The following is a 12106-nucleotide window of genomic DNA, read 5'->3' on the forward strand; positions in this document are numbered from 1 at the left end:
AACGTAAGCGTAATGGGGTCAGAAGACGCGAGGACCAAGTCACAGTGTGGACTCGGCAATAAGAGTCCCAAGCGAAGCAAGTAGAGTTAAGGGTAGGTTAATGCTCGTCGACTAATTCTATCAACGCAGTGAATCTTTTGGCCCTGCCATGTACACAATAGTGATTTTCTCTGACCGCTCCTTCTACTGCTCGCTGCTGCCACGGGTCTTGTTGCTGTACGGCCGACCATTTATCACCGCTTTCAGCTCACTTCTTAATCGCAATGTTGTATACCATGGCTGCATTATAGTCTCATTAGCCCTAAGTCTATCAGAGCAGTAGGCCCATGAGACGAAAACTGGCCGCAAATGATGCATTTTCCTTCTTCTTCTGATGCACTTATTGAGACTATGGACTAGGTAGATGCCTTTACCATACTACGTCTTACATACGGTGAGAACCAACGTCCCATCCAGGTGGATTGACGTCCCCATAGATTCTGCAGTCATCGTGCAGTAGCCGAGCTACTACTCACAGAGTAAGCACAGACAGCATGCTTACTGTGCTCTGCTAGCAAGTGCAAGGATCTTCAGCCTGATTTGAATCACCGTTGGCGGCACAAAGCAGCCGAACTAGCTTGTTTGATTTCCGAGGCGCGTCGTTCAACTCCGACATGGATACCAACGTCTAGCGGCGATTATAAATACTTTAACTACTCTCATAGTTTGCTGACGGGTGCAGGAATTTACTCGCAGGCTGCATTACAAGATGCGTTCAGCAGTCGTCGCCTTTTTGATTGCTTGGATGGGGTCCTTGTCCCTCTGCAATGGGAGAGAAAATCCCGCGGCCCGACGGCACCCAAAGTTCACTCGACGCGCTGTTCCCTTTGACAAATGGACTCGGAACGGCCCAGTTCCTAGGAAATTCGACAGCGTTAGTACAAGGAGTAAGTAAAATGGTAGTCGAGCTGCTACGGTTTGTAAGCTCGATAAAATATTGCAAACGGTAAGCCAACTAATTAAACCATGAATACAGGATTCGCTGTTAATGGCACCGGGATTCCTGATGTTGCTTTTGACATTGGTGAAGCATATGCGGGGACGCTTTCCACTACAAAAGATCTGAATGGAACTGAGAAATTCTACTTCTGGTTCCAACCTTCACCTAATCCGACTGCGAAGAAGGAGATTGTTATTTGGCTTAATGGTGGTGTAAGTGATGAGCAATGTCGGAGGATACAGGAGCTGAGCACTATAACCATGATACTGATTCGATTACTTCTGGTCTCGATACTAACTCTCTTCACGATATTTTAGCCAGGATGCTCATCCCTTGAGGGACTTCTGCAAGAGAATGGGCCTTTCTTATGGCAGTATGGCACCTATAAACCCGTCCCGAACCGGTGGAGCTGGCACCATCTCAGTAACGTGCTTTGGGTAGAACAGCCAATTGGCACAGGCTTCTCTCAGGGACATGTGACGGCTAGGAATGAGGAGGATGTAGCAAAGCAGTTTTTGGGCTTCTTTAAGAATTTTGTTGAGACATTTTCCACGCAAGGATACAAGGTGTACATCACGGGGGAGTCTTACGCGTAAGTCTTTGTGCAAAGTCCAAAACGCGTTGAATTCGACTAATAGAATTGATTATAGCGGCATGTACTGCCCGTATATCGCAAGCGCTATGCTAGATGCAAATGATACAACCCATTTCAACATGAAGGGCATGATGATCTACGACCCTGTTATTGGCGTTACCAGGCTTCAAAACGACATTGTCACCGTTCCTTTTATCGATTCCAACCGAAACTTGTTTCCACTCAACGATTCATTCGTCAAGGAAATCCACCGTGCTGATAAAGATTGCGGCTTTGCCGCGTTGCGTGCAAAACATCTCAAATACCCACCTAATAGTCGACTGCCCTCCGTCTTGCCTGGCCTCGACCCAAAGACGGGTGACGTGCTTCCAGGCTGCAGTCTCTCGCAGCGTGTTGAAGATGCCGTCACTGCGCTCAATCCTTGCTTCAACATATACCAGATAGCAACAACCTGCCCGCTGCTATGGGACGTGCTTGGCTTCCCTGGTGCCTTTGAGTATCTACCTCGGGGTGCATCCATCTACTTTAACCGTACAGACGTCAAGAAAGCTATCAATGCTCCTCTCGATGTGAATTGGATGTCATGTTCCGACGAATCTGTCTTCGCTGGGGATGGTGCGGACCACTCCGAGCCATCTTCCGATAATGTCCTGGGTCGTGTCATAGACGGCACGCAAAATGTTATCATTGGCCACGGGGCATTAGACTTTGGTCTCATCGCAAATGGCACACTTATGGCAATTCAGAACATGACTTTTGGTGGAAAGCAGGGCTTCCAGAAGCGCCCTATCGAACAATTCTACGTCCCCTACCACACTGATGGCACTGATGCCACATTAGCAGGCGCCGGTGTCTTTGGCACGGCTCATACGGAACGTGGCCTAACATATGTTGAAGTTTCGCTGGCCGGCCATATGGTTCCGCAGTATGCACCAAGCGCCGCGTATCGACATCTTGAGTTTCTTCTTGGCCGTGTCGATTCGCTTAGCAGCATGAAGCCCTTTACTACAAATAATGAGAGTTCTGTGTAGATGAAGACTGAACATGCATCACAAGGTGCCCCTTCAATTAAAGACAAAGGTCGCAGCGATCAGGTTTACTAGCTACATATGCAGTCTCTAATTCAAACCTTCTCGATGACTTATTAGATGACGAACTGGTCTTGCTTTCCGCCATTAGTTTGCATGCTTATGGCTGGCCATCTGACTTTCCGTACTGGTTTGGTAGCATTGTTGCACAGCTACGTGTAAGTTGCGCCCTATGCGTTAGTTATGTCGTCCTACGCTCAGCTTCTATTAATAAAGCTTGGTAACAAAACGTTGTCAAGCATTACCGTTCCTGGCTACTGCAGAGACGCAAATAGACTGTTTAATATTGTACTTGCGGTCGCTCTATTACAACTCGAAACAACTTTTGTTCTTCATTCCCCGGCTAGCACGATGATAATTCTCGACTTGAGAGGAGAGGAACAGGATAACGCCAATAGCAGGGACGCTCTTCTACTCGGAGACTGAAGTCAAATTTCGCACAAAGAGCTCTCAAGATACTATAGGATATGAAGCGATTCTGGTCTAGTTATTGGTGCTTGTTTTGGTTTGCTTTACCCCTTTTTGCTCACTGCATCATGAGTTTCAACCGGCATACCTGCCGCTCTTCAACGTCCAATTCATCAGGAACTCTGCGTTTGAAAAACGTATCCCACAGCCATGATCAAAATTGGGATTATCTACTCACCCCGAATGGGGAATTCTTCTTCGAGAAACGCCGAGGAATAGGTGAGTTGTAAGCCTTCGGCATCTCCATGTTCCATCAGCTCCATTGCCTTTCAATGGTTCCTATGGCGCTGCAACAAGAAAGCCATGCTACGGAGCTGTTACATCCTACAAGAGAAGACCGTGGTATTCTGCATAGTGTTTTTCTCCTCCTCAAAGCCTTTTCTATGATAAATGTAAAAATACCCAACCAGAACAATACCAACTCAAAGTGTAAAGAACCCATGTCAGTGGCTAATTGAGAAAACCTTTTGCCTTCCAAGACGACACATAGGACTGCACCACCTCAGCACTCACCGGCCCTTCCGAAGCCAGGTTTTGGAATTCTCAATTGATCTTTGCGTGTCCAAAACGATACCCCCGCAAGCCATGCGCTCAATGTGGCCCTCGAGGAAGTCCAGGGCGAGGGCGGCTGGGTTCCCAGCCGGGGGGGAGAGGCGATTGACGAACCCGTTTAATCCACTCTTCAAAGGAAACGATGCCATGGGGAGGAATATCCAAGGCAGCCGCTAGAGCCATCGACATTTCCTTCCACGGCTGGCCGACGGGGTTGTCGACGTGATAGACCGATCCTGCGCGGCTGGATTCCTACCGCCATGTCGCGCGCCAGATCCAGCAGGCTCCGCATCACCTTGATCCGGGGCTCAAAAACTTTGAGTGGCCGCTTGGCGCTCCTGGGCCAGGCGTTGTAGATGATGTGTGTGTGCCGTACTGCGCCAGCCAGGTGTACTCCTGGTCCGATAGACGTAGCTGCGGCTTGGAGGCGTCGGTGCCGTATACCTCCATGCCTCTCGAAGATAGTGCCTCTCAAGCTACCTGCCGCTTGTCGGCGGGCACGTCACTGATGGTGCGGTTGATGCAAACCACAGTGGCGACATGCGGCCGCTCGGCGAGTGCTTGAACAATGTGCGACCCAACGCTGCCCGAAGCGCCGGTCACGAGCACCACGGCTCCGGCACGGGGGCGGGTGCCAATAGTGCCGTTCGCCGCATCCTCAAGTTCGGCCGAGTCCCAACCTGTCGTGTAGACTGCCACTAGGCGCATTACCTCTGCCTCACGGGCTGCTACATCAACCCTATTAATGACTTTCACCGCTAGGACAGGTGAATTCCTCACCAAGTCCCGACGTTTGGTGGTGACGTCCGGGACGATACCGGACGCGCCTCCGGTGTGGCCGATTGTGACCCTTGGCCGAGCCGATGGGCAGAACGGTATCGCGCAGAGGACCAGCCACGGCGTTGCGTATGCTCTCCCACTCTACAGAGTTTCCGACGGGCGTGCCAGTGCCATGACACTTGGCCAGCGAAATGTCGCGCGAGTCTACGCGAGCTTTGCAGATGGCGTGATGGAAGAGTGTCGACAGCGAAGGTACGTTGGGAACAAACACCCGTAGAGCGCACGGTGCCTTATGTAGGACCATGTTACCGTCCGGCGTCGGCCACGGCGCTGGATAACTCAATCTTCGGGAGGTCGTGGGCGATGCCGTCGCCGCGGCAGTAACCATCAGCATTAAAGTCAAAGGGTTTGCACTGGCCAGTTGGGCTGATGAAGCTGCCGGCGGCGAGGTTTTGTGTCCACTGCAGGTTTAGAGCGCCGCCGGGACCTCGCCCGACAGCAGATCCCGGCAGGCCATGTGAAGAGGGCCGTCGTCGACAACGAGCATGCTGCATCAGAGGCCAAGGACGGGCCCGTCCACCCGAAGTGTTGCGACACTCTTCCGGGGATGAAGCTTCTCAGCACCCCCGTCCCCATGAAGGCGCTGGTCGGATGGCAATAGACGTTAACACCGTACTCGTAGGAGCAGAGGCCGACGTCGACGCCCACGTGCGTTCCGTCTTTGGAGGTCAGCGGCGCTGGTCGTGGCCGGCTCGTTGAAATACCCGGACTGTTGGAGAGCTTGGTAGGCGGCCTCGAGCGAAAGACGACAAGAGTCCACGCCACCAAGATTAGCATTCCCGTATGCGCTGCAGATCGCATTAGTACGCCTGCTTGAAGCCTGGGGCATGACGCGGTCAGCGGTCGCAAGCCACTCGTCGGGCGGGATCGCGGCCGTCTTCGCCATGGATGTCCTCACGCATCGTCAGGCCATGGCGACGGCCTACCACCGCGTCATACTCGTAGCATACAAGACACCGCGCGCCGGGTGCTGCCAAGGGTGCTATGGCGGCGGTCGGTTTGGGTGTTAATGCGGTGCGGTCCTACTTCGACATGCTAACCGAGGGGAATGGCAAAGCCGTTGTTGCATGCGTCAACAGCCCCCAGAGCGCCACCATCTCTGGTGATGCCGACGCCGTTCGAGAGATGGAGGACTTGTGCAAGCAAAATGGCGTGTTCGCTCGTCGTCTCGGGGTTCAACAGGCATACCACTCACACCATATGGATCCTTTCGCTGATGCCTATCGAGAGCGCCTTCGAGTCGAAATGGCGCAAGTTGTGGTTCAAGGTGGTTTAACCCGCTGGCTCTCGCATACATCATGAAGAAGCTGGTTCCCACCAACACCAATGCCGAGGCAGACGTGGCCAGGAACCTCCAGCGGTTGTGTATTTAGTTACTTTGTCCATGATGCGCTACGATCTGTCACCTCAGAGAATGTAGCCCGCCTTCAGGAGCAGCCACATTCGGCCAAGTACTAACGTGCCACCCCACAACATCGTCAGCCCCCCATTTTCGTCACATCCACAACGCCGCGATTAATGTAAGAGCCCTTTTTTTAACACTTAATAACTTTATTAAATTAAGCTCTTTTAACTCTAAATTTACATTATAACCCCTATTAATATCGCTTATAAGAATAGAATTAAAGCTACTATTAAAGACGTTAATTCTAGCCTTTTAAAGGTTTAAGTAACCTAAGATTATAGCTTTTCTTAAATAACTCTTTATAATTAACTTCGCGGTTATTAATTAACTTAAGAGGCTAAGGTAAGCTCTTAATAATTATTATAAAGATAAGAGAAAGACCTAATAAATTAGATTTTATATAAGAAAAAAGCTAATAAGCTACTTAGCTATTATAACGTTTAAGCTATTATATAGGTTATTATAGCTTAAGGTAATAATAGTAACCTAATTAAAAAGTATTAGGTTAACCGCTTTCTTTAATATAACTTAAAGGTTAAAATAAAGGTATTATAAGATATTAAGTTTAAAAGAACTCTTAATATAATAAAAGATTAAATATAAGCTTTTTATAACTGTTTTTAATTATTTAATTAAGGTTTAATTAATTAGGTTAACTTAAATTTATAACTTTAATAAAACTAGTATTATAAAAGGGTATTTTAAGGCTAATAAGGTTATTAAAAGTAACCTTATTAAATATTTAATAAGAATAATAGAGTCTTCTTATAAGTAGGCTTTAATTCTTAAATATATAAGCGTTATAAATTATTATATTAAGCCTATAATTATCTTAAAAGGCTTAAAGCTTTAAGGGTAATAGTTTCTTAATTATTTTTTATATTAGGCTTTTACCTATAATAATTTCAGTTAAACTAATACTTAAATTATAATAAAATAGTTTAAAGAGGTCTTTTTATTAGAAATAACGCTTAAAAACCTCTTCTTATAGTATATTCTTATTTTAAATAATATTAGGCTATATATTTTAATTAAATTAATATATATAGCTTATATTAATTATATATAGCTTCTTTTTCTTTTAGTAAAGATATTATATATTACCTAGCTATTAAATATAAGCGTTTTTAGGCCCTTAAAAACCTACTATTATTAATAGTAAGCTAGTATTATTAATTTTAATATCTTATTACTATAATAAAAACAGTAATTTATTTAAGCTTATAAGAAAGCTTTTAAAAAGGCCTTTATAGTAATAAATATTTAAGCTAGATTTTAAGCTACTAGTATTTTTCCTATTAATATTAAAAGAGCTCTTTAATTTATTATTAAAGATAATAGTAAAAACGAGCCTATAACACTAAAAAAGCAAAAAATTAATAAATAATAGGTTTAATAAACGCTTTATAATAGTAAAGAGATTTAAGCTTAAGTAAATATATTACGCTATAACCTTAATAGTATTAATTATAAATATTAAACCTTAGCTTTAAAGGCTAATTATAGCCTTAATTAAAAGAATAACCTTATTATAATTTTATCTATTAAAAATAAATATCTTAAAGTTAAATTTAACGCTTTAAAAGCCTATTAGCTAAAAGGCTATTAAAAAAGACCTTAATTAAGCCTTTATATTATCTTTAATATCGTTAGAGTTAAAGCTAAAGTTAACTATAAAGTAGCTCTTTATAAAGAACGTTACAGCTATATAATTAAAGAAAATACCCTTAAAATTACAGGTATAAATCAGTCTAATATAGAATTTACGTTCTAGCTGTAGATAGCTAATATATGCCCTTTTCGTTGAAAAATGCCTTAATTTTAATGTGTTGTAATAGAGCCCTGGATATGACGAAAATGGGGGGCTGACGATGTTGTGGGGTGGCACGTTACGCATGGCCGCATGAATCAACCGCCAAGGCAGCCAACGTGTGCGCGCTGGACGGGCCTGAGAAGCGACAACAATAACTACATAGCTGCCACGGCCCCACAAGGCATCGGGAGAGTGGCTGAGGCTTTACCGGCTCGGGCCGCTCCTCCCGTCCTCCTCCGTGGTGAGCTCCACGTGGAAGAAGTGAGTGGGCTGCTTCTTAATAAGTACAACGCCAACGCGATGCGTCGGTTATCAGCACTGGGACAGCACTCTACGCTACTGTACAAGATTGTACACAAACCCTGGTGCCCGCGTCCTCCTAATCGGTGCCGGTACCGGCGCGCTCGCGACACGCCGCGTACTGGAGACGCTTGGCACGCCCAAGACGTCCTTGAAGGCGAGCTGGTGGCAAGGCGAAGAGCCCGACCACCCAACTCTCACGGCATTCTCCTGGGATCGCGTGCTTCGGGACGCTGGGCTTAGTGGTGTGAATCTTGAGATTCGTGACTCGGAGAGCGACATCATCCACACAACAGTGTCATCGTATCTACGGCGCCGCTCGCCGAAGACTAGAAATCCAACCCGGGCAAGGCTCATCACCGAGAGAGCTTTATTGTGGTCACAAGTAGCAAGGCACCTCCACCGCCAGAGTTCATCGATGTGCTATCTAGGCGCATCCAGGCCTTGACCGGTACTGGCACTCTCGCCCCTGAGCGCCTGGTGCTCCAGCAGCAGAGCAGCTGCGACATATACAAGACGAAGACCTGTGTTTTTGTAGGCGAGATTGACGAGCCCATTCTGGCGAACCTCGATGATTCGATGCAGTGCGTATGGAGGGTCTCCGCAACATAGTCACGCAATGCAGCGGCCTGCTATGGGTCACGACCGGCGGTACCGTGGAGAGCGAGGCGCGCGAACGGGCTGTTCACCTGGGGTTCCTGCGTATGCTACGAGTACATCGGCTGTCGTTTTCTCTACCTGGACCTTGACTGTGCACATGCAGGCGAGAGATGGTCTTCGGGCGGAGAGGTCGCCGTCTTGGTCATCGTGCAGGTACTCGAGGAGGGATTCGGCCGTCCCGACACTGAAGCTGGTCCGGTCGAGTTCGAGTACACCGAGCGTGACGGTGTCCTGCAGGTTCCCCGGTACTACAAAGACGAGCAATGCAATAACATGGTCACTGGCCTGCTTGTGCCGAGCTGGAGGGAGGTACTTCCAGTACCTCTCACCTCCGCTAGGTTATAATCGTACAATACTGGACACCGTCTGATGGGCGTCCCTGAAGCGGCGGTAAGTGTCCAAGTCCGCAGCAACCGCAGCAACCGCACCGAACTAAGCCGCATAATACAACATGGCGGTGATTATTCAACCACGGACTGAGGGAGGAGCTCTGAGCAAGTTTCCCGCAATGCCGAGAAGGGAGTACAAACTTATGTACACTCTATTGCGCCTGGCAGGACCGACACATGCAAATAATTCGGAATTGGGCATTTGGTCGACAATGCCATCATCATACTGGCTGATAAAGGCTCACAGGAGTCCTACTGATTGAGCTAATTCGTCACTTACACCTCACTCCGCCATAATTAACCACATCAATGTCTTTACAAGGAAAACACAACACGCCTCTTGGCGAGGAGCCAAATGGCCGCGCGCCCTCTGACTATCCAACACCGGGGCAAACACCCTCCAAAGCTTCAGACGAGGGCCATCACAACAGCGGTCATGGCCATATTCACGACGACAACCTCCAAGACCGCCATTAAGACCGCGTCCAGCGCCCCCAGTCCCTTGCCGGCGAGGCCATCTCTATCATCATCATCTGCTCCTCCCAGCTCCTCGCGCAAGTTGTTCTCGCCCTGAGTATCGTGCCCCAGCACGTAATTGCTCGCCCCTTTGGTATCGAGAACCCGCCCGGGGATGTGAGCTGGGCTCTCCGCGGCATACTCCCTCACTGTCGGCACCTTCATCCTCATCGCAGGCCGTCTCGACGACATCTTCGGTCACAAGCGTTTCTTCGTCGGCGGCTTCGCTTGGTTCGGTCTATGGTCCGCCCTCGCCGGGTTTGCCGTCTACAGCGGCCCCATCTTCTTCGCCTTCTGCCATACCATGCAGAGCATCGGCCCGGCCTTCTTGCTGCCCAACTCCATCGCCATCGTCGGCCGCTGCTACGTCCCGGGACTCCGCCAAAACATGATCTTCAGTCTGTTCGGTGCCACCGCCCCCAGCGGCTTCCTCCTCGGCGCCGTCTTCGCCAGCCTGCTCTCCCAGATGGCCTGGTGGCCCTGGGCCTATTGGGTCATGTGCTTCGTGTGCCTTCTGTTGGCCTTTTGGGCGTCTTTGCCATTCCCGCGACGCCGCCGCCGACCAACCCGGAGCATGAGAGCTCTAGCGCCTGGCAGCGTGTCGACGTCTTCGGCTCCGCGATTGGCGTGGCCGCCCTGGCCCTCTTCAATTTCGCCTGGAACCAAGGTCCTGTTGTCGACTGGCCGACACCTTATACGTAAATCATCATGATCATCGGCATCGCCGTCTTCGTCGAGAAGAGGGTGCGGCACCCCCCAATCCCCTGAACATCGACTCCTTCTTCGCCCGGGCCTGCGTCAGCGCCGGCTGGGCCAGCTTCGGCATCTTTGTCTACTACATCTAGAACTTTCTCGAGGTCCTGAGGGGCCAGACCCCTCTACTTATACCTGCTCAGTTTGTTCCCATCACCATAAGCGGGCTATGGGCTGCCGTCATCACGGGTCTAATCTTGAGTCACTTCCGCCCCTCGACAGTGATGCTCATCTCCATGACCGCCTTCCTCGCCGGAGGCATCATTTTTGTGATAGTGCCCGGCCACCAGACCTACTGGGCGCAGACGTTCGTGGCCATCATCATCTTTCCCCTGGATATGGACGTGTCCTTCCCCGCCGCCACCATCGTCCTGAGTCGGGTCATGCCGCGGCGGCACCAGGACCTCGCCGCGTCGCTGGTCAACAAATTTGTCAACTACTCCATCTCCACCGGGCTCGGGTTCGCCGGCACGGTCGATTCGCAGGTAAGTGACGGAGGGAAGGACGTTCTTCGAGGTTATCATGGGGCTTTTTACACGGGCATCGGTCTATCCGGCTTGGGCGTAGTTGTGGCTTTGATCTTCTGCTTTTTGGAGCGTCGCCGGTCGAAGGCGTGTGAGAAGATGGCATGAGAAACGAGCCAAATGGAAGTAGAGCTTGTTTGGAATGTGTATGATAGCGGTTCACATACATACGTTGCCGCGCTTCATTAGACTATTCCGGAATGCCATAGCGCGCCTTGATGAGTTACATGCTGCATCGCCGCCGAGTGAACCCAAGGCATGTCGTCCGACCGCCCCGTGCCGCTGCCACTTGACGTTAGGTCCGAGCATGGATAGATATGGCTCGACGAGGAACTGCTCCATGTCCATCCCCCAGGCCATGTGTGGCACAGCGGTGTTGGCCTCGGAATCCGGCTGCACCTGGAAGGATTGATAGCCCGCCTCGACAGCTTCCATAAACTCGTTGTCTACTTTTGTGCTTAGATTGGCCTCGACTCTTCCGTCGTACCCTTCCTTCCTGTTATACTACATCTCTTTCAAGAAACAAAATGTCGACTGTTCTGGTTACGGGCGGTGGCAGCGGCATCGGACTTGAACTCTTGAACTCGTAAGGCAGCTAGTGCAGCTACCAGAATCACGAGCTTCCTTTATCCTAGTAACAGCTAGAAGTCCCTCCCAACTCTTAGACGAGCTAGTCTCTAGCTCCGTCGTCCGCATTATGCAAGTCCATGGTGAGATTACCAACGAGAATTCAGTGAAGCAACCAGCCACTGTTATTAAGACTAAACTTGCCGGCAAAGGACTCGCCATTTTTATCAACAATGTCGATGTAGTTAGCCCTTGACTCGTGTTCATTACGCGCTAACAGTTATTCAAGGTAATGCCATACACGGAAGCTGGAGTTCATGCCATGGATGGACAACAGTTGCTGACTGCTTCCGATGTCAACGTCGTTAGTGCGCACCGCATTCCTGCGGCATTAATTCTCTGTTGCAGAAGGGCAGCGGAAAGAAGATATTAATGATTCAAGTCAACTAGACCAGCTTCTTTAGAAGAAGTACCTAACTTTGCCTAGCTCGCCCCTCACGGTTCTATTGGCTATGCGAAGAGGTACACATGGCTGCCTGTGCCAGCGTATAAAACTACAAAGGCTGCGATGAATATGTTGTCCGTCCAGTACGCTATTGATTACGAAAGGAAGGATTTACCGTTGTAGCTGTTTCTCCGGGAGTAAGTTATAATTTG

General features: G+C 49.2%; 4 protein-coding genes across 4 annotated transcripts; 2 read left to right on the forward strand and 2 right to left on the reverse strand.

Annotated features, from left to right (window-relative positions):
* The first annotated feature begins 648 nt into the window (after positions 1 to 648).
* J3458_017971 (uncharacterized protein) lies at positions 649 to 4626 on the forward strand. Its single transcript, XM_007810912.2, has 4 exons — positions 649 to 926; positions 1016 to 1191; positions 1297 to 1571; positions 1630 to 4626. Exons 1-4 carry the CDS (start codon positions 749 to 751, stop codon positions 2603 to 2605), a joined length of 1605 nt encoding a protein of 534 aa, XP_007809103.2. The 5' UTR covers positions 649 to 748; the 3' UTR covers positions 2606 to 4626.
* J3458_017972 (uncharacterized protein) lies at positions 4154 to 4766 on the reverse strand (the record flags this gene model as incomplete). The annotated part of the gene is made up of 2 exons (XM_066121140.1): positions 4154 to 4407; positions 4463 to 4766. The coding sequence occupies 2 exons, from the start codon at positions 4764 to 4766 to the stop codon at positions 4154 to 4156; spliced, it is 558 nt and encodes a 185-aa protein (XP_065973838.1).
* Positions 4767 to 9845: 5079 nt separating this feature from the next.
* On the forward strand, positions 9846 to 10307 carry J3458_017973 (uncharacterized protein; the record flags this gene model as incomplete). The annotated part of the gene is made up of 1 exon (XM_066121141.1): positions 9846 to 10307. One exon carries the CDS (start codon positions 9846 to 9848, stop codon positions 10305 to 10307), a length of 462 nt encoding a protein of 153 aa, XP_065973839.1.
* A 242-nt stretch (positions 10308 to 10549) lies between these two features.
* On the reverse strand, positions 10550 to 10882 carry J3458_017974 (uncharacterized protein; the record flags this gene model as incomplete). The annotated part of the gene is made up of 1 exon (XM_066121142.1): positions 10550 to 10882. One exon carries the CDS (start codon positions 10880 to 10882, stop codon positions 10550 to 10552), a length of 333 nt encoding a protein of 110 aa, XP_065973840.1.
* Between the last annotated feature and the right edge of the window lie 1224 nt (positions 10883 to 12106).

The sequence above is a fragment of the Metarhizium acridum genome, assembly GCF_019434415.1.
Source record: "Metarhizium acridum strain ARSEF 324 chromosome Unknown scaffold_452, whole genome shotgun sequence".
NCBI lineage: Eukaryota > Fungi > Ascomycota > Sordariomycetes > Hypocreales > Clavicipitaceae > Metarhizium > Metarhizium acridum.